At 44.3% G+C, this 21,725-nt stretch overlaps 1 protein-coding gene across 1 annotated transcript in view; it reads right to left on the reverse strand.

Moving 5' to 3' along the window:
- Positions 1 to 12,431: 12,431 nt before the first annotated feature.
- CUZD1 (CUB and zona pellucida like domains 1) overlaps positions 12,432 to 21,725 on the reverse strand; it is a 19,224-nt gene continuing 9,930 nt past the window's right edge. Inside the window, exons 8-9 of the mRNA XM_021703772.1 lie at positions 14,099 to 14,367; positions 12,432 to 12,863 (exon numbers count right to left, since the gene is read on the reverse strand). Coding sequence (XP_021559447.1) covers positions 12,688 to 12,863; positions 14,099 to 14,367 — 445 coding nt within the window. The 3' untranslated portion in view covers positions 12,432 to 12,687. The remainder of the gene's footprint in view (positions 12,864 to 14,098; positions 14,368 to 21,725) is intronic.

Raw genomic sequence — 21,725 nt, forward strand, 5'->3', positions numbered from 1 at the left:
TTTCCTGGAGTACTTTTTATTACTACCCGATACCCGTCTTGGCATTCTGACCTCCAGAAGTCGACCCTCTCCTGTGTGGAGTAGTACTTTCTTATATTTGTCCTAAATTTACCCAGATAAATCTCAAAAAATGACGGAATTGTAAGATTTGGTGAACAAGTCAGAGCTTCTTTGTTCCATACTTAGTTCTTTACAGGTAAACAAAGGAATCACTCCCAGTGCTTTTATCTTTATGTGGGAGGTACTCTTGTTTTAAGTAGAAATGGATCATAAATAGAAAAACCACCAGAGTCCCCCAGAGACAAACCATCCCGCAGAGAGCCTTATGAGTAAGAGTCGGCCTGGGGTCTTGGGATCCTTATCTCCAGGATCCTCACTTTCTCGCTGTGTCTGTTCACAGTTCCAGCCATCCCTTCTGCTGTCAGCAGGCCCACTAGAAAGAGTAATTCATTTTCCACTCTTGGATTATACACCAAGGAGTTTCCTTTCCATTGGGTATAGTGACAGAAGGACCAGAGGTCTGGGGCCAAGCGTATCTTAAGGGGTTGAGTGAATGTGGCCAGCCATGCTCCCTGGGCTGGGCCCTGGCCCTGGGTTACTGTCCTGCCTTGCTTCTGGGCTAGGGAGGCCTTTGAGGGCCACAGACTGCCTATGTCCCAGCCTGAGATCCCAAGCATGCCACGTGCATGGGAAGGGACATCAGCCAGATTCACACAGACGACAGTGCTTAGAACCTGCAAAGTCCGTATTGACTCTTCCCTTTGCTCTAACAAATCTTGGCATCGATGACACCAGTGTTCTCAACACTACTTGACACACGCAGAGATCCCTCCCCCACAGCTCCATCAGGAGGCCCTGGGCCCTCTTTCCCTCCCGGTCGCCCTGGAGTATTTTCAAGCCATTGTATCCCAGCTGTAATAGCTAAACCGAATGAGCCCATTTCCCCCCACTGCCTGTCTACTGCCGGCTACGGCCTGCTCATCCGGTGTGTCTGCCCAGCTGACACTGGCTTCTCACCCATCTCCCCTCACCAGGTCCCGCTGCCTCTGCTATGCCCAAGGACAAGGGTAAGCCCGCCCCTCCAGGCTGCGGGAAGGGGGAGCTCAGAGGGCAGCTGTCCCGGGGAGAAAGAATGGGCTTTTCTGTGTCTCTGCTGAGAACTCTGGCATCTCCATCTACTTGTGGGCTTTAGGAGGCTGGGGAAGAAACCCCTTAATACCCATGCTCCCTCCCGCTTTGCTTCCACTCTCTTTTCCCAAACTACCTCTCATACAAAGCCTCAGATAGATGTACGTTCAACCTCGGGTGTCCTCAACATGGGAAGTGGGCTGTCCTTCAAATCTTTAGACAAGGCTCTGACTCAGACCGTGGGACATGTGCCGTGGGTAGGATTCCCATGATGTGGTGAACAGGAGGGAAAAGGAGGGACATAATAAACATAAGCATTTCAGTATCCCCACCTGTCCTGGAAAAGGAGGGACATAATAAAGTCAGTGAAAGTCAAGTCAAGGGGTGATGAGAGCTGAGCCAGCCCCCACCCAAGGCACCGCCCATGCTTTATAAAGTAAGCACACACCAACATCCCAGACCTACACATCCAGTGTGCCAAATCCTTTGTGAGTTTCTCCCCATGCCCCTCCTCCTGCAGCCCAGCTCTCCTGCTTGCCTCACCTCTTCCAAGTCACCATTGACCGAGGCTATCTCCGGAGGCTGGGCTACTCCTCTTGGGACATCCGCTTAAATGATGCGCTGTGCCACCCCCAAGTCACCGGGCGCTACCTGATCTTCAGCATCCCCTATGGTCGCTGTGGCACCGTCAGACAGGTGAGAAACTGCTGCGAGTTGGTGGTACCCTTCTGTGGATGGAGGCCAAGGAGAGCTATTTGGAAAATTCAACCACCTGTTCAAAACCTGGTAGGGAGAGAGGAAAGGCACCACCCTGATTTTGTTTCTGAGTTCAGTGAGACCTGGAGCACTCACTCATTTGTCTGAAATCTTCCTTCCTTTTGGGAATTTGGAATACATACTGAATTTGGAATACACAGTATTAAGTGCTGAGTGCTGATGGACTGATGGATGGGTAAACAACCGACGGATGGATGGATGATGGATGCTGTTCTCTTAGCTCCAAAGCCAAGCATTTTCCACCACATGCTTCTTTATTCACCTTCAGTGCACACGTCGTCCTCTGGGCAGGCCACAGTGCTGGGCATGGGGGAGGATAGATGATCTATCTGACTGCTGTGTTCTAACCAGGCAACTAGCTGTATTTCCCAATCTAGAAAGCACATATCCAGGACAGGTGGGGATACTGAAATGCTTATGTTTATTTCCTGTTCCTTAACCACCAGCTTATTTCACAGAACAATGTCACTGAAGTTAAAGAAACAAGTAGACCAGGGATATAGGAAGAGTGTCTAACTACAAAATCCTTGTTTTCAGTACATCTAACAATGTAACGTGTTCCACACAGGATCTCCACGTTGTTCCTCTCTTCTTTTGTATCTGTATTTAGACACACACACAAAAACAGCAAACCTTTGGAGTGGTTGGAGGTTAATTCATTCAAACAGTCTGTGTGATGCCGAGTGACCACTTCGATTCCCTACTTCACATTTTGTCTATTTGGTTATGCAGATCACGGTCATTCTTTTTTTTTTTTTTTTTTTTTTTTATGTTATGTTAGTCACCATACAATACATCATTGGTTTTTGATGTGGTGATCCACGATCCATTGTCACGGTCATTCTTACCCTTTTTGCTCTGAAACATCTAGTTTTTAACTCAGCAGTTTCTGCCCCAGGGGCCATGCCGGAAGCCCCCCAGTGTCTGGGGAGGCAGGCACCACGGAAGCTTCTAGGCCATCAGAGAGGACCCTGCTGCTGTCCTCTGTGGCCCTGGCTGGCCCAGCTCTCACCTCCCGGGGGAGAGAGGACACAGCAGGTCAGGAACCCTTCAGGGTGACGGCCGGTCCCAGGCCACCCACGGCGAACACACCGCCACAGAACGCGTGATTTCAGTGAGTGGCTGAGCAACCTTCTAGGTGCTGAGGACACAGTGGCCAACCAGACTGACGGGGTCCTGCTCCACAGTGCTCACATTCGAGAAAAGGGAGACAGGCACTGAACAAGTGCACATTGGAGAATCATTTTACAGACGCTCAGAAGACAGCAAAACAAGGAAGGGAAGAGGAAATGATGTGGGGTGGGAGGAAGGCCACTTGGAATCGGGTGGCCAAGGAGCCGAGACCTGAAGAAGGAGATGGCACTAGGTAGAGTGGAGCGGGAGGGGCGCTCCCGGCAGGGGGCAGCCAGCACCCAGGCCCCGCAGCAGCAAGTTCGGAGGGCTCGAGGAAGAGGCCAGAGGCCGTCAGCACCGGGAAGCGCTAGGTCCCCTGGGAAGGGGCAGGGCCGTGTGGGCAAGGAGTTGACTTCTCTAAGCTGTGCCTCAGGGCTAGATCTGCTTCAAGGGGCAAGGGAGATACTTGCTCTTAGGGGCAAAAAAAAAATCTGTTTTTATGGATAAAGCAGTTATTCAAGCAGAACATAAAGAGTGTCTTTGTTGTATTAAAAATTTCATAATGGGACTGGGAAGGGGCAGCGGGGGATGAGCAGGAAAGGAAAGGCCTAGAAAGGCAGACCTGGTTTGAGCTGACGGGGAGGTCCTCGGAGGTTCCAAGGCAGAACGTCAAGGATCTGAGTCACACAAACAGAGGCTTCCTTGAACCAGCGTCACGGTTCAAGGTGTGTTTGTCTAAATACGGATACAAAAGAAGAGAGGAACAACGTGGAGATCCTGTCGTGGAACAGGTTACATTGTTAGATGTACTGAAAACAAGGATTTTGTAGTTAGACACTCTTCCTATATCCCTGGTCTACTTGTTTCTTTAACTTCAGTGACATTGTTCTGTGAAATAAGCTGGTGGTTAAGGAATAGAGGCTGAGTCTCTGGACAGCACACAGGGCTGTGTGGACTGGGCTACCAGAGACTATGGCACTCTGCATGGTGGCCTTCAGCACCCCCTTAGCCCTTCAAGTCATGCTGGATTTGAAGGAGCACGGCTAAGACTGAAGCTGAGCAGGGCCAGGCCCACAGCTCACAAGGAGCCAGAACGGGTCTGGAGCCAAGCAGAGGAAGGAGCCGGAAGAGAGGAGAAGAGCACCAGTGGGCCATGGTCTGTGCTTGCCTGAGACTACCACGGGATGAGGGGATGGGATGGGGGAGGACTTTGGCAGAGAGAGCACCAAGTAGCTAGCATGGAGCCCCTGCCCCACCTCACACCAGCGCAGCTTTAGCCCTCACAGAGGGAAGAAGGGAGTCCAGGCTCACACACTGGGGGCTCCTGGCATGCACCTGAACTCCAGGCAGCAAGGACATAACGTCACCCCATCAGGGCATGAGGGACCACAGACTGCGGGCCCGAGGCCTCTGGCTTCCAACTCATCGGCGAGTTGGCACCAAGCAGGGGTGTGAAGGAGAGGCCTCTGCCCATGCAGAAAGGTGTTTGTAAAGGAGCTGGGAGCACTGGCCAGAAACTCCCTTCTCGTCCTCCCAGGAAGGGCTCGGCTCCCTCAGCTACTCCAACTCCATCAGAGGCCGGATCCAGGGCCACCCCGGCCGAGTCTTCATGCGGCATAGGGTGCCTCAGCTCAAGTTCACCTGCAGGATGGATGGCCCATCTGAAGTTGAAATCATCCCAGGGGCTGATGTCCCCAGGGACAACGTTGGCTATGACGTGTCCGTATCCTTCCTTGAGTTGCCCACGTCCCAGTATGTGAGGAAAATGGGGCCATACTATGCCAGTCAGAAGAAAGCGGTCTTCCTCCAGGCCACGCTCCATAGCCCCAACCCCAGCCTGCGGCTCTTCGTGGATACCTGCATGGCTTCTCCAGATCCCCACGATTTTACGACTGTCACGTATGATTTGATCCGGCATGGGTAAGGAAAATAGAAAGCACTCTAGCATTGGCTGTTATATTCACATGACATTCCTTTGGGGGACCTGTGGCTTCTCAACTGGGCAGAGCCCTTGTTGTCCGGGACCCTGTTTTCCTATCTTACCCTTTCTTACCCGTGCCTCCCTTCCCTTTGTGTTTTATGACTTTATTACACTCCGCATTCATGGTTCAGGCTCTCAGGGCGTCTGTCCTACCTCAATGGGCTGGCGGGTTTTCTCAGCCTGAACTCTTAGAGTGGTGAGATTTATTCTTGCTCCTTTGGTTAAACAAAGGATTCACCAAATGAGAATTTTGGGATGTTGTTTGCCTTTGTAGCTCCTTTGCCCCCTCACAGGAGCAAAACACTTATTATGGACAGGCAATTGGCAACCAGTGCAAAAGGACAAAAATCCCATCACTTACGGATGGGAGCTTTAAAGTGGTGAGAGCCACATGGGAAGCATCATCGTGGTACCTGCTTCCAAAAGCCCGGAGATGGGCAAGACACAGCACCGTGCAGAGGTGGCGTGAGCCATAGCAGGGGAGGTGTACAGATGAGGCTTTAAACTGCACTGAGTCTCCGAACGAGAAAGCTCTTCCCTTTCAATTCTCCTTACAAATAGATCAAGGAGGGAGGCACGGTTTGGTGCCAGAATGTAACAGCCAACACTTTATTCTTCTGCTTGCTTTAGGTTTAAATTGCTCTTTTTTTCTCTAATTTCCTCGGGTGGAGTCTTAGACTATTGATTATAGATCTTTCTTCTTTTCCAATTCATGCATTTGATTTTGGTAAATTGTATATTCATTTTCACTCAGTTTGAAATATTTCTTAAATTCCTCTTGAGACTTTTTCTTTTACCTCTGGGCCACTTAAAAGTGTGTTGTTTCATTTCCGAATAAGAATTTTCCAGCAACATTTCTGTGACTGATTTCCTGTTCAATTCCGTGGTGATCAGAGGATGTGTTTGGTGTGATTTCTTTTCTGTAAATTTGCTAAGGTATAGTTTATGGTCCAGAAGGTGTCCGTCTCAGTGAATGTTCCACATGGGCTTGAGAAGGATTGTATCCTGCTGTTGTTGGATGGAGTGTTCTATAGATATCCCTAAGTCTAGCTGATCAGTGGTGCTTTTCAGATCAACAGTATCCTTCCTGATTTTCTGGTGGATCTGTCCATTACAGACAGAGGGGTGCTGGAGTCTCCAGCCAACACAGTGGGCTTGTAGATTTCTCTTTGCAGTTCCATTACTTTTTGTCTCACGCATTTTGACACTCTGTTGTTACCTGTATATACATTAAGGCTTGTTCTGTCTTTTTGGAGGGTTGATCCCTTTATTATTATGCAATACCCCTCTTCATTCCTGATAGCTGTCCTGGCTCTGATCTCTGTTTTGTCTCAAATTCATGTAGCTGCTCCAGCTTTCTTTTGATTAGTATTAGCATGGTAAATCTTTCTCCATCCCTTTTCTAGGTCTTTATATTTAAAGTGGATGTCTTATAGACAACAGTAGTTGGATCTTGGGTTTTCTTGTTGTTTTCATTTTATCTACTCTGGCAGTCTGTATCTTTAAATTGGCATATTTAGAACACTCACACTTAAAGTGATTATTGAGGGGCACCTGGGTAGATCAGTGGGTTAAGCATCAAACTCTTGATTTCAGCTCAGGCCCTGATCTCGGGGTCATAAGACTGAGCCTCACATTGCGCTCCACACTGAGCATGGAGCCTGCTTAAGATTCTCTCTCTCCCTCTTCCCCCAGCTCACACTCTCATTCTCTCTCTCTCTCTCTCTCAAATAAATACATAAATATTTTTTTAAAATAAAGTGATTATGGATATAGTTGGATGAAAATCTACCATCTTGGTAACTGTTTTCTATTTGTTGAATTTGTTCTTTGTTTCTACCCCCACTCTCCTTTTGCTGCCTTCTCTGGTTTTAATGGAACATTTTATATTATTCCGTTTTATCTCCTCTCTTGATGGATCATTTATACTTCTTTCCTTAACTTTTTCCATAGTTATGTTAGGATTGACAAAACACATTTTTTAAACAGATTTTATTTATTTATTTGACAGAGAGAGAGAGAAAGAGAGCACAAGCAGGGGGAGCAGCAGAGGGAGAGGGAGAAGGAAGCTTCCCGCTGAGCAGAGAGCCTGATTTGGGGCTCAATCCCAGGACCCCGGGATCATGACCTGAGCCAAAGGCAGATGCTTAACTGACTGAGCCACCCAGGCACCCCGACTAACACATTTTAAAATAATCTAAGTTTCACCTTCAAATAATACAACCACTACCTTTAATCTCCCCTTTGGGCAAAATAGAGTAGGCCTTCAGAAGGCAACAGCTCTAGCTAGAATTTAATTACCTTGTTCGTTTTTTATTATGGTTATTTTACTATTACCTTCTATTTCTGCTCAGGAACAGTGGTTTTTCTACTCATGCTAGTGTTTTAAGTTTATAAAAGAAAGAGTGGGTAGTGGGAAGAACTCTGTTTGGAATTCATCAGTCTGATTATTCCAGTCAGAGTGAATTCCCACCATACTTCAAGTTAATCCTTGTGGCTGAGGGTTTTTCTTCTATCAGGTGCATCAAAGACAATACTTATGTCAACCTGCACTCCCAGCAGAAGAACACGGCCCAGTTCAAGTTCAACGCCTTCAACTTTCTCAGCAACTATGATGTCGTCTACCTGCAGTGTGAGGTCGCTGTGTGCAAAGTGGGGGACCACTCTTCCCGCTGCTCCCAGGGCTGTGTAGAGCGGAGTAGGAGGGATGCAGGCCCTGTGGAGACCCCAGAAGAGCAGACTGAACATTTCCAAGTGGTGGGGCCACTGGAAATCCACAGAGGGACTGGTCGGAGTAAGACCCTTGTGTGATTTCTTCACTTTTCACACGAATCTGTTATTAGAAAGCAAAGCCTATTTCCCTGCAGCAAAGTCATAAGTTTGACAAATCAGAAGTTGTCCCCAGAGTGACAGGTAGAAGAAACAGCTAAGGAGGTTCTCTCTGAGGTTTGTTGCTACATAAACCTTCTCTGATTATTAAAGTTGTAAGGCAGTCACTTTGCAGGCTGGAGATGCTGTGTTTTCTAATTCTTCACTTCCAAGAACTTGATCATTGTCTTCAACTGTACATGTTCTAAAGAACAGAGTTCTCTCTATATACCAGATTGATAATTTAAAGATTTTGTTTAATTGACTCCTTAACATTCATATGCTAGTAAATGGATCTTTTTGTTTCTGTCTTTTGGGTGGTGTGAGAATTTCTTTTCAGATCTTGCAAAGAGTCTTATGAAAAATAAACTAAGTGTTGGGAAGTCACTGTTCTTTTTTGTTTTAAACCCTAATAACTGGCTAGTTGAATTGAACATGTCACTTGCTCATTTACTCATTGTCACTTACTCGAAACAAGCTCTTCTTGCCTGTTTCAGAGGGAACACATCGTGCCTCTGCTTTGTTGGGTTTGGGTGACAGCTTTGACATTGACGGCAAATGAGAGTTGGAGACACAATCGTGTGACTGCTTTCTGAGCTACCACACACTCAGTCTGTGTCCCAGATCCTCCAAGCTTTATAGGAAACCTGGGAAGTACACAGGAAACCTGAGGAACACAGAAAGGAAGGTTCACATATCCCACACCCTCATGGAAAAGGCGGGCAGCACCCACTTTATCCAAGTTCTCTTTGTATCTTAACAGAAAGAGGCCTGGGCTGCACTCGGTTATCTCAAAGCTATCTTTAAAGAAACTGTCTTGGGGCGCCTGGGTGGCTCAGTTGGTTAAGCACCCAACTTTTGATTTCAACTCACGTCATAATCTCAGGGTTGTGTAAGTCCTCTGCGCTGGACATGGAGCCTGCTTAAGATTCTCTCTCTCCCTCTCGAAAGAAAGAAAGAAAGAAAGAAAGAGTCTTGGACATAGTCAGTTTTTTTTTTTTTTTTTGCTTGTCAAGAAATATTCAATAGTAACATTTAAAATATGAGTTCTCAAGTCCAAGAAATTGTTCCCATCTCTGTCATTTAAGAGCATGTATGAGATGAGAATACAGTATGATCAAGTCTCCCAGGGAGGAGGACAGGGTTTTGGGGAGCCTGAGAGCTAACCCTGAAGTCCTAAGAGATGAAAATCTGACACATGACCCGAGGGTGGGCATTGCCCCTAAAGGGGAACATCTGTCTCATGTCAAACATGACCTTCATCGATAGCCATCTTGATAAAAATAGGATGCTGATGGGTATTTTGGTGGTGTTCTCTGTTTATACCTGGTAGAAGTTGATGAAATATAGTTGCTGGTCAATCTGGTGAAGACAGCATCTTTAAATCAAAAGTTAATCATTTGTCACCAAATACCTTCATCTTCAGTCACATGATTTGAGCATCGGGCATCTATTTCACAGGAATGCCTCAGATGAATTAAGGAGTTTTCCAAGGAGCTCTGAGCTGCTAGAGCTTCTCCTTTCCGAAGCTTATCTACCCATTAACTGCATCTATCCCATATGTGTTGAGGAAGTGGGAGGCTAACAGCTTCCAAAGTTAGAATCTTATTTTTAACAAACGCCTAACGTGAAAAGTGTTGACAAGGAAAGGACTGACCTTTTAAGAATAAATAAATAAGTGTCCAGTGAACTTCCAGGGAGCTTCTCCGGGTGCAGTTCAGCACATGGGAGCCAGGAAGCTGCCCTTTCCAATAGCACTCCAGGTGATTCTGAGGAACGTTGAAGTGTGAACGCCATGGCTACTGCTGAGCATTCCATGTTTTATGGATCAAAACGCACTTAACAGGGAGAAACCTGCAATCCAGAAACACCAATGGGTGGAGACAAAAAAAGCCCCAAGAGAAGCCTGCCCTCTCTAGCCAAAGGACCGGTAAAGTGGTAGCCAGGCGAGACCATGAGCCATGGGTAAAACTGTGGCCCTACCTCCAGCCCAGCCAACAAAGGTGAAGTGGGAGCCTAGACTTCCACCTGCCCCCAGGATCCCTTCCATCTTCCTTCCCCTCCCCAGGGTGCTATCACCTCTGCGCAGTAACCGGGGCCTCCCCAACACCCCCCAGGTCAGGTGGAGACCAGGTAGGGAGCCTGGGCTTCCAACCCCAGTGGGCAGGTATAAGCCACCCCTTTGAGACTACTCTGGGATGGTGTCAGAGGAGACCTCGTAGAGAGCCAAGACCTCTACCCCCCCAACCCAGAGGTAACGAGGTGACTCCACCTTCCCGGGGGGAGGGACAGCAGAGGCCACGAGGGTAGCCTGGCTTCCACCCTGCTCAGTAGAAATGAGGTGACCCTCCCATCTTGTTCGAACATGCTGGTACTCCATTGCCCATTTTGCTTTTAGCCTTGCTGAAATGCTTCGTTAAACATGTCTCTTGAGGGGCGCCTGGGCGGCTCAGTCGGTTAAGCATCTGCCTTCAGCTCAGATTGTGATCTCGGGGTCCTGGGATCGAGCCTGCCTTGGGCTCCCTGCTCCGCGGGGAATCTGCTTCTCCCTCCCCCTCTCCCTCATGCCCTTTCTCTCTTTCTCTTAAATAAATAAATAAATAAAATCTTAAAAAAAAAAAAAAAAGTATGTCTCTTGAATACCACATGGAGTCAGAGTTGAACACCGTGAGACTTTCTGAAAATCCTGCACTTTTAGGAAGTGAGCATGATGACCGCTCTGGTGTGACGCCCACATCTCCGCCCCGCGGAAGCAGTGGTTCTTCAGGCTGCCGGCGGTGTCGGGGGCTGCTGGTTCCCAGCCCCCTGCTCTGCAGGGATTCCCTCAGCTCAAGGCAGCTGCCCTGTACACGTTCGCAGCCTTCAACCGATGACTGGTCGGTTGAGGCACTCATGTGGCCAGGACACCACGCCCCGGTGCGGGGGCATCTCTGAAGGGCTCCGGGGGGTGGCCGGGCTTTTTGCTGTCGCCGCTTCATCGTCCACCACCCCCTGCCCAGGCCTGCTTCCCTCCCCACTTCCAGGACTGGAGTCTAGGCACACGCCCCAGGAATCCTTCCGCCCACAAACCTCTCTACCAGAGGTTTCCTCCCGGGACCCAACGCATGACAGTCAGTACCAGGTATGGTCTGAGGGAGCAGTAATTCTCAAACAGAACTTGGGGGCTGCCCGTGGGGACTCATCACCAGCAGGGAGTGGAACACAGGTAGCCCCTGACCGCAGCTCATTTCCTCATTTAATCCTCACAACCTCAACACTTGGCGAGGGGAGGGGGGGCAGTTGCTACCTTCCCCGTTTTAAATTGTGGAGATCAAGGCTGAAGGTGACCTGGCCAAGGTAACCCACCAGGTAAGTGGAAGGACTAAAGCCCAGGCCACCAACTCCAGACCTTTACTTACTTTACTGCAGTTTCTCCTGCAGAAAAAACCTTTCTGCTGTGTATTATTTGATAGCTCCGATGCATTGGTGTAACTCAATAGCTGCACTGCAAAGGGTTTTCTGACTCATGGTGATGTAGTTTTACACGGTCTCCTGAGTCACACTATGTGACAGTCTTCTTGGTGTTACACTGTCGTGCCTGGCGTGCCTCTGAGCAGCCCCCACGCCCGGCCGCCTGCACAGGCTCAGCCAGCTCCTGGCAGAAAGATGGTGGGTGGGCCAGGCACCAGGCAGTTTTTAAATGCTGTCGACTGAATTTGATTTGCCCATTCTAATTACGTTCTTAAGTGCTTTCACGTTAGGTTAGAGAAGAGCTTTGCAGTAGCTCCCTTTAGTCATACAGATGAATAGGGAGGGGACTCAACTGCATGGCCACTTGGGGCAAGCGCTTGGAAGATCCACATGGAAATATTGAAAAAAAAAATGGGGAAGATCTGTTTTCATTTGGAGCTGGAAACCCAGCAGGCCCCTAACAACTTGTCTGATGAGGGCAGAGATGCTGTCTTACTCGTGGCATACTCCCTGGGCACACTGTGTAGCCAATCCATGCATCTGGGACATTCTTGGGCATTCAGAAATGTGGTTGCCTCTTATATCAGAACCTGATATACATCCGTGGTGGTGTTGGGTGATGGGGTAGAGTTGTATTGTCCATCTAAGACAAAGAATTCAATATGATGTTTGGTATGGGTAAGATTAGTGCCCATCGAGGCCCTTGATACCGTAGATAGGAAAGTGTCAGTCAGAACGGACTACTCCTTGTTAGGATTACATTTGGCTTTGGTGTTTGATGGTAAATGGGAGGAGAATTGTTGTTTTCATTCATTAACCTAGAAACTATACAGAAGGCTCTCCTTTTATAGTCAGGTTCTTCTCCCCTGTTCTTAGATCATGAAATAGCTTTCTTCTTTCCAAAGCCCTTTCTGAGATGTGAATAAGTTGTAAAATGCTAAAGCTCTGCATTATAGTGAATAAACAAGATGGCAATTCTCTCCATCACACTTAGTTTCAGCAACTATAACCCTTGTATATGTTTCAAAAGGTAGCCTATTTGCATCTAGGAAACCAATACATCTAATGTTGAAGATTTAAGTAAAAACAACCTTCTTCTTTTCACCTAATGTTTACTGAGAATGTTTCACGCTTGTGACAAAGGACACTTCTAATTCATTTAATATGTTGGTGGCTTCAGTTCTTTAGCATGGACATAATGTTTGTTCATTTCAATCACCCCTGCAAGACAGCACACTCTGAACACGGTGACAGCAGGACCTGTGTGTCATTTTTATGGGGTTTTCCCTAATTTATTCATAATGTGTAGCCATGAGGCAGCATTTCCTTTGGCATTCGGGAGAAATGTGTCTCACTGAAGGCTGAACCGGTTAGTTAATATTCTGAAGCTTCTGGTATCTGTAGTCTGTTCCCTGATTCACAAAATGCCTCGCTATGATCACCACCAGAATCACAACATTCAGAGCAAGGACCATGAATGAAAACAGATGCAGACTGTCGAAAGGTTGATTCTGAGTTTCTTCTCTGTGTATTTGATCCTGAAATCCTGTAATTGGAAACCAGACAAAAATCATTTAAAGAAAAGTATTACTTGGCATTACAAAATTTTCATGAATGTGTATCTCTCCATAGCCTACAAATCTTAGGCATCCATGAATATATGCTATTTAATGCCAAAACAACATACAGGAACTTCTAGCAACTATTTCAATTAGTTTATGTTTCTGTTTAATTTAAAAGCCAAGATGTCCTTACATTTGTTTGTTTAAATAGTTAATTTGTTTCCCTGACATAAGGTGAGAAACTTGTGGAATTCAAGTATCAAAATCAAAACAACTGCAGGTTCATCTATTGATAGTCACTATCTCCCATAGTCACCAAAATATATTTGATCGATGGAGAAACAACTAGTTTCTTCTCTTCAAACAGGAAAAGGGTACTCTTCTAATGTGCATGATATTTCTATAACTTTCGTTCACAAATTTTCAACTAATTTAGACTAATATCCATAGATGCATCATCTTTTTAGTGACTGTGTTTATAAAATTACTGGATTTAATTTTTGTTTGTGTCTTTTGTTTTTGTCATAGAAATATTTTGCTACAAACTAGACTCCTACTCCTCCCCAAACCATTCAAATAATAATAAAGACAGAGGTCATAAGATTCTCTTATGCCAGGGTCATTTTCATATGAGATAAATTCTTATAAACAGTTTTCATGTAATTATAGTCTATCGAAGCCATTCAGCCGTGGCTTGTCCTTGGGCATTCGCTATCACTCTGTTATGGGACCTGGCAGGGCTCATTTTTCCATCCTTTAAAAAAGAAGCGGGGCTGTGTTGAAAATATAGTATTTTCTGTTTTAGAAAAAATTGCTTTTTTTCCCCCAAAAGGTGATTTGTGTGAGACGCTGGTTCATCTGATTTTACTCATTTAGGAATTAAAATACATTGCTTTTGATTCTGTTATCTGCCATGGTGTGTCTATAAGTCAGGAAGCTAAGAGAAACTATTGTTTTTAGAAGTGAGGACATTACATTTATACTCAAAAGCCATGTGAATAATGGTGAATTATCAGTGCATCATATGCTTAAAAGGTACATGGTTTTCATTTTATCAACTAATAGAAAGAAAAATTAATCTTGTGTGCTCACCTTATTTAGGGCTTTGTTAAAAATATCATAAATCTCTAAACTGTACATGCTTAAGAAGGAATACATTTGAGCAGAATTTAATGAACCATGAGGTGTTCTTAGATCATGAAATAGCTTTTTTTCTTACCTGGATTTCCACTTGCACTTCGATCCCTTTTCAGACGAATAGGTCCTATGACAGAATCAGTCTTCCATTTGTATGAAGAAATGTCTCGTTTCCTTCGAGAGACACAACCCTGGTTGCAGCGAGACTGAGGGTCACTATGATCACATATCAAAATCTTACACTGCAGATATACGGAGCCCAGACTTCTCAAGAATTTAAAGGCATTAAATTGGAATCTTCCATAGTGTCCAGATAAGGGATACATCTTACAAGTCTCATCTTGATTACATCTGTAACAGAATTTATGGCACATTTAGAAAATTCACAGTTTGGTCTTTTCAATATTGAAAAGAGAGGATACAAAGTTTTCTCTGAATGGTGTGATTCATGGGTCAAAACTTTCTCTAGAAAAAAATGTCTTCCATCCAAGTACAAACTAGGCCTGGCCCTGCTTAGCTTCTGAGATCAGATGAGATCAGGTGCATTGTGTAAGTGATGAATCGCTAAATTCTACTCCTGAAACCGATATTACACTATATGTTAACTAACTAGAATTTAAATAAAAATTTAGAGAGGAAAAAAATTAAAAAAAAAGAAAGAGGGGGCGGAGCAAGATGGCGGAGGAGTAGGAGACCTGGATTTCGTCTCCTCTCAGGAATTCAGCTGGATAGGGATCAAACCATTCTGAACACCTACAAACTCAATAGGAGACTGAAGAAAAGAATAGCAACAACTCTCTGAACAGAAAAGCGACCACTTTCTGGAAGGTAGGATGTGCGGAGAAGTGAATCCGAGGCGATATTTGGGAGGATAGACGGCGGGGGAGGGGCCTCCGTCGGCCACTTCTGGCAAGTGATAGAGCCGCGGAGCACAAAATCGGAACTTTTAAAAGTCTGCTCCACTGAGGGACGTCACTCTGGTGGCTAAGCAGGGGGTGGAACCCTCCGGGACAGTGTGGTCTCAGGACCCCCGGGGTCACAGAAAGACCGGGGGTGCCTGAGTGTGGCAGAGCTCCCAGGTAACGGAACAGGGAAGCCGGCTGCAGAGGCGGAGCCCAGGCGCGGGCTCTCAGCTCGGGGTTGCCATAAACCGTGATCCGTGGCACAGTCGGGCCCCTGCTCCTCCAGCAGGGGCCCAACAAGCGGCAGATCCGGGGAGACTCACCTTCCTCCCCCAGGAGGGAGTGCACCGCAGGGATCTGCTGGGTTTGGAGACTCCACACGGGGTCGGGTGCCAGAGATAGAAACGCTCGATCACAGGCCGGGTGAGCACGGAGTGCGGCCGGAGACCGGGGAGACGGGAGTGACTGACGGCTTTTCTCTGGGGCTCACTGAGGAGCAGGGCCCCGAGTTCTCGGCTCCTCCGGGGCAGAGATTGGAAGCCGCCATTTTCACTCTCCGCCTCCAAAGCTGTACGGAAAGCTCGCAGGGAACAAAAGCTCCGGAGAGAAAACCGGAGCAGATTACTTAGCCGGGAGGGGGCAAGCGCGGGGCAATTCCGCCTCCGGCAAAGACATTTGGAAACCACGGCAACAGGCCCCTCCCCAGAAGATCAGCGAGAACAGCCAGCCAAGACCAAGTTTACCGATCAATGAGAACGGCAGAACTCCAGCGCTAGGGGAATACTACACATAGAATTCATGGCTTTTTTACCATGATTCTTTAGTCTTTCAAAGTTAATTTTTTTTTAACTGTCTTTTTTTCTTTTTTTTTCTTTTTTTTAATTTTTCTTTTTCCCTTTTTCAACCAACATCTTATCAATCCCTTTTTTAAAAAACATTTTTATTTTTCATTTTTAGAGTCATATTCTATCCCTTCATAGTAGTTACCCGTATTTTTGGCATATATATATATAAGTTGTTCTCTCTTTAAAAATTTGAGATAGTTTCTTCTAACAGATCAAAATATACGCTAAATCTCTAGTATATGGTTTTCTTTCTACTCCCCTGCCTGATCACATTCTCTCCCTTTTTTTTCTTTTTTTAAATCCTTTCTTTTTTCAAACAACTTCTTATCAATTCCTTTTATAAAATTTTTTATACTTTCCATCTTTACAGTCATATTCCATCCCTTCATCATATCAACCCTTATTTTTGTATATATATAAGTTTTTCTTTCTTTAAAATTTTGGGAGGCACTTTCTTCTAACAGACCAAAATACACCCAAAATCTAGTGTGTCAGGCACTGATCTATATACCAGCCTAATCATATTTGATCACATTCTGGTTTTTTTTGTTGTTGTTTTGTTTTGTTCTGTTTTTGTTTGTTTTTATCTTTATCTTTATCTTTTTTTTTTTCTTTTTCTTTTTTCTCTCTTTCCCTTTCTTTTCCCACTACTTCAGGTCTTTTCTGATTTGTTTAGAGTATATTTTCTGGGGATGTTGTTACTCTGCTAGCATTTTGTTCTCTCATTAATCTATTCTCCTCTGCACAAAATGACAAGACGGAAAAAATCACTTCAACAAAAAGAACAAGAGGTAGTACCGACTGCCAGGGACCACTCAATACGGATATTAGTACGATGTCAGATCTAGAGTTCAGAATCATCACTTTAAAGATACTAGCTGGGCTTGAGAAAAGCATGGAAGTTATTAGAGAAACGCTTTCTGGAGAAGTAAAAGAACTAAAATCCAACCAAGTAGAAATCAAAAAGGCTATTAATGAGGTACAATCAAATATGGGGGCGCTAACTGCTAGGATAAATGAGGCAGAAGAGAGAATCAGTGATACAGAAGACCAAATGATGGAAAATAAAGAAGCTGAGAAAAAGAGAGATAAACAACTACTGGATCACGAGGGCAGAATTCGAGAGATAAGCGATACACCATAAGACGAAACATTAGAATAATTGGGATCCCAGAAGAAGAAGAGAGAGAGGGGCAGAAGGTATAATGGAGCAAATTATAGCAGAGAACTTCCCTAATTTGGGGAAGGAAACAGGCATGAAAATCCAGGAAGCACAGAGAACCCCCCTCAAAATTAATAAAAATAGGTCAACACCCCAACATCTAATAGTAAAACTTACGAGTCTCATAGACAAAGAGAAAATCCTGAAAGCAGCTCGGGAGAAGAGATATGTAACCTACAAGGGTAGAAACATTAGATTGGCAACAGACCTATCCACAGAGACCTGGCAGGCCAGAAAGGACCAGCAGGATATATTCAGAGCACTAAATGAGAAAAATATGCAGCCAAGAATACTATATCCAGCTGGCTGTCATTGAAAATTGAAGGAGAGATAAAAAGCTTCCAGGACAAACAAAAACTAAAGGAATTTGCAAACACGAAACCAGCCCTACAAGAAATACTGAAAGGGGTCCTCTAAGCAAAGACAGAGCCTAAAAGCAACATAGACCAGAAAGGAACACAGACAATATACAGTAACAGTCACCTTACAGGCAATACAATGGCACTAAATTCCTATCTTTCAATAGTTACCCTGAATGTAAATGGGCTAAATGCCCCAACCAAAAGACACAGACTATCAGATTGGATTAAAAAACAAGACCCATCGATATGCTGTCTGCAAGAGACTCATTTTAGACCCAAAGACACCCCCAGATTGAAAGTGAGGGGGTGGAAAACCATTTACCATGCTAATGGACACCAAAAGAAAGCTGGGGTGGCAATCCTTATATCAGACAAATCAGATTTTAAACCAAATATTGTAATAAGAGATGAGGAAGGACACTATATCCTACTTAAAGGGTCTATCCAACAAGAAGATGGAACAATTGTAAATATCTATGCCCCTAACATGGGAGCAGCCGATTATATAAGGCAATTAATAACAAAAGCAAAGAAACACATCGACAACAATACAATAATAGTGGGGGACTTTAACACCCCCCTCACTGAAATGGACAGATCGTCTAAGCAAAAGATCAACAAGGAAATAAAGACTTTAAATGACACACTGGACCAAATGGACTTCACAGACATATTCAGAACATTGCATCCCAAAGCAATGGATACACATTCTTCTCTAGTGCCCATGGAACATTCTCCAGAATCGATCACATCCTAGGTCATAAATCATGTCTCAACCGGTACCAAAAGATTGGGATCATTCCCTGCCTATTTTCAGACCACGATGCCTTGAAACTAGAACTCAATCACAAGAGGCAAGTCAGAAAGAACTCAAATACATGGAGGCTAAAGAGCTTCCTACTGAAGAATGAATTGGTCAACCAGGAAATTAAAGAAGAATTTAAAAAATTCATGGAAACCAATGAAAATGAAAACACAACTATTCAAAATCTTTGGGATGCAGCAAAGGCAGTCCTAAGAGGAAAGTATATAGCAATACAAGCCTTTCTCAAGAAACAAGAAAGGTCTCAAGTACACAACCTAACCCTACACCTAAAGGAGCTGGAGAAAGAACAGCAAATAAAACCTAAACCCAGCAGGAGAAGAGAAATAATAAAGATCAGAGCAGAAATCAATGAAATAGAAACTAAAAGAACAGTAGAACAGATCAACGAAACTAGGAGCTGGTTCTTTGAAAGAATTAACAAGATTGATAAACCCCTGGCCAGACTTATCAAAAAGAAAAGAGAAATGACCCAAATCAACAAAATCATGAATGAAAGAGGAGAGATCACAACCAACACCAAAGAAATACAAACAATTATAAGAACATATTATGAGCAACTCTATGCCAGCAAATTAGATAATCTGGAAGAAATGGATGCATTCCTAGAGATGTATCAACTACCAAAACTGAACCAGGAAGAAATAGAAAACCTGAACAGACCTACAACCATTAAGGAAATTGAAGCAGTCATCAAAAATCTCCCAAAAAACAAAAGCCCAGGGCCAGATGGCTTCCCAGGGGAATTCTACCAAACATTTCAAGAAGAATTAATACCTACTCTTCTGAAACTGTTCCAAAAAATAGAAATGGAAGGAAAACTTCCAAACTCATTTTATGAGGCCTCCATTACCTTGATCCCAAAACCAGACAAAGACCCCATCAAAAAGGAGAATTACAGACCAATATCCCTGATGAACATGGATGCAAAAATTCTCACCAAAATACTAGCCAATATGATCCAACAGTACATTAAAAGGATTATTCACCACGACCAAGTGGGATTGATCCCTGGGCTGCAAGGTTGGTTCAACATCCGCAAATCAATCAACGTGATACAACACATTAACAAAAGAAAGAACAAGAAGCATATGATCCTCTCAATAGATGCAGAAAAAGCATTTGACAAAGTACAGCATCCTTTCTTGATCAAAACTCTTCAGAGTATAGGCATAGAGGGTACATACCTCAATATCATAAAAGCCATCTATGAAAAACCTACAGCGAATATCATTCTCAATGGGGAAAAACTGAGAGCTTTCCCCCTAAGGTCAGGAACGCAGCAGGGATGTCCACTATCACCACTGCTATTCAACATAGTATTGGAAGTCCTAGCCACAGCAATCAGACAACAAAAAGAAATCAAAGGTATCCAAATTGGCAAAGAAGAAGTCAAACTCTCACTCTTTGCAAATGATATGATACTTTATGTGGAAAACCCAAAAGACTGCACCCCAAAACTGCTAGAACTCATACAGGAATTCAGTAAAGTGGCAGGATATAAAATCAATGCACAGAAGTCAGTGGCATTCCTATACACCAACAACAAGACAGAAGAAAGAGAAATTAAGGAGTCGATCCCATTTACAATTGCACCCAAAACCATAAGATACCTAGGAATTAATCTAACCAAAGAGGCAAAGGATCTGTACTCAGAAAACTATAAAACACAACTATTCAAAATCTTTGGGATGCAGCAAAGGCAGTCCTAAGAGGAAAGTATATAGCAATACAAGCCTTTCTCAAGAAACAAGAAAGGTCTCAAGTACACAACCTAACCCTACACCTAAAGGAGCTGGAGAAAGAACAGCAAATAAAACCTAAACCCAGCAGGAGAAGAGAAATAATAAAGATCAGAGCAGAAATCAATGAAATAGAAACTAAAAGAACAGTAGAACAGATCAACGAAACTAGGAGCTGGTTCTTTGAAAGAATTAACAAGATTGATAAACCCCTGGCCAGACTTATCAAAAAGAAAAGAGAAATGACCCAAATCAACAAAATCATGAATGAAAGAGGAGAGATCACAACCAACACCAAAGAAATACAAACAATTATAAACTCATGAAAGAAATTGAGGAAGACACAAAGAAATGGAAAAACATTCCATGCTCATGGATTGGAAGAACAAATATTGTGAAGATGTCAATGCTACCTAGAGCAATCTACACATTCAATGCAATCCCCATCAAAATACCATCCACTTTTTTCAAAGAAATGGAACAAATAATCCTAAAATTTGTATGGAACCAGAAAAGACCCCGCATAGCCAGAGGAATGTTGAAAAAGAAAAGCAAAGCTGGCGGCATCACAATTCCGGACTTCCAGCTCTATTACAAAGCTGTCATCATCAAGACAGTATGGTACTGGCACAAAAACAGGCACATAGATCAATGGAACAGAATAGAGAGCCCAGAAATGGACCCTCAACTCTATGGTCAGCTAATCTTCGACAAAGCAGGAAAGAATGTCCAATTGAAAAAAGACAGTCTCTTCAACAAATTGTGTTGGGAAAATTGGACAGCCACATGCAGAAGAATGAAACTGGACCATTTCCTTACACCACACACAAAAATAGACTCCAAATGACTGAAAGACCTAAATGTGAGACAGGAGTCCCTCAAAATCCTAAAGGAGAACACAGGCAGCAACCTCTTCGACCTCAGCCGCAGCAACTTCTTCCTAGAAACATCGCCAAAGGCAAGGGAAGCAAGGGCAAAAATGAACTATTGGGACTTCATCAAGATAAAAAGCTTTTGCAAAGCAAAGGAAACAGTCAACAAAACCAAAGGACAACCGACAGAATGGGAGATGATATTTGCAAATGACATATCAGATAAAGGACTGGTATCCAAAATCTATAAAGAACTCATCAAACTCAACACCCAAAGAACAAAGAATCCAATCAAGAAATGGACAGAAGACATGAACAGACATTTTTCCAAAGAAGACATCCAAATGGCCAACAGACACATGAAAAAGTGCTCAATATTGCTCGGCATCAGGGAAATCCAAATCAAAACCTCAATGAGATACCACCTCACACCAGTCAGAATGGCTAAAATTAACAAGTCAGGAAATGACAGATGTTGGCGGGGATGCTGAGAAAGGGGAACCTTGCTACACTGTTGGTAGGAATGCAAGTTGGTGCAGCCACTCTGGAAAACAGTATGGAGGTTCCTCAAAAAGTTGAAAATAGAGCTACCATATGATCCAGGAATTGCACTACTGGGTATTTACCCCAAAGATACAAAAGTAGGGATCCGAAAGGGTACGTGCACCCCGATGTTTATAGCAGCAACGTCCACAATAGCCAAACTGTGGAAAGAGACAAGATGTCCATCGACAGATGAATGGATAAAGAAGATGTGGTATATATACACAATGGAATATTATGCAGCCATCAAAAGGAATGAGATCTTGCCATTTGCAACGACGTGGATGGAAGTGGAGGGTATTATGTTGAGCGAAATAAGTCAGAGAAAGACATGTATCATATGACCTCACTGATATGAGGAATTCTTAATCTCAGGAAACAAACTGAGGGTTGCTGGA

Source organism: Neomonachus schauinslandi, chromosome 6, assembly GCF_002201575.2.
Source record: "Neomonachus schauinslandi chromosome 6, ASM220157v2, whole genome shotgun sequence".
Classification (NCBI taxonomy): domain Eukaryota; kingdom Metazoa; phylum Chordata; class Mammalia; order Carnivora; family Phocidae; genus Neomonachus; species Neomonachus schauinslandi.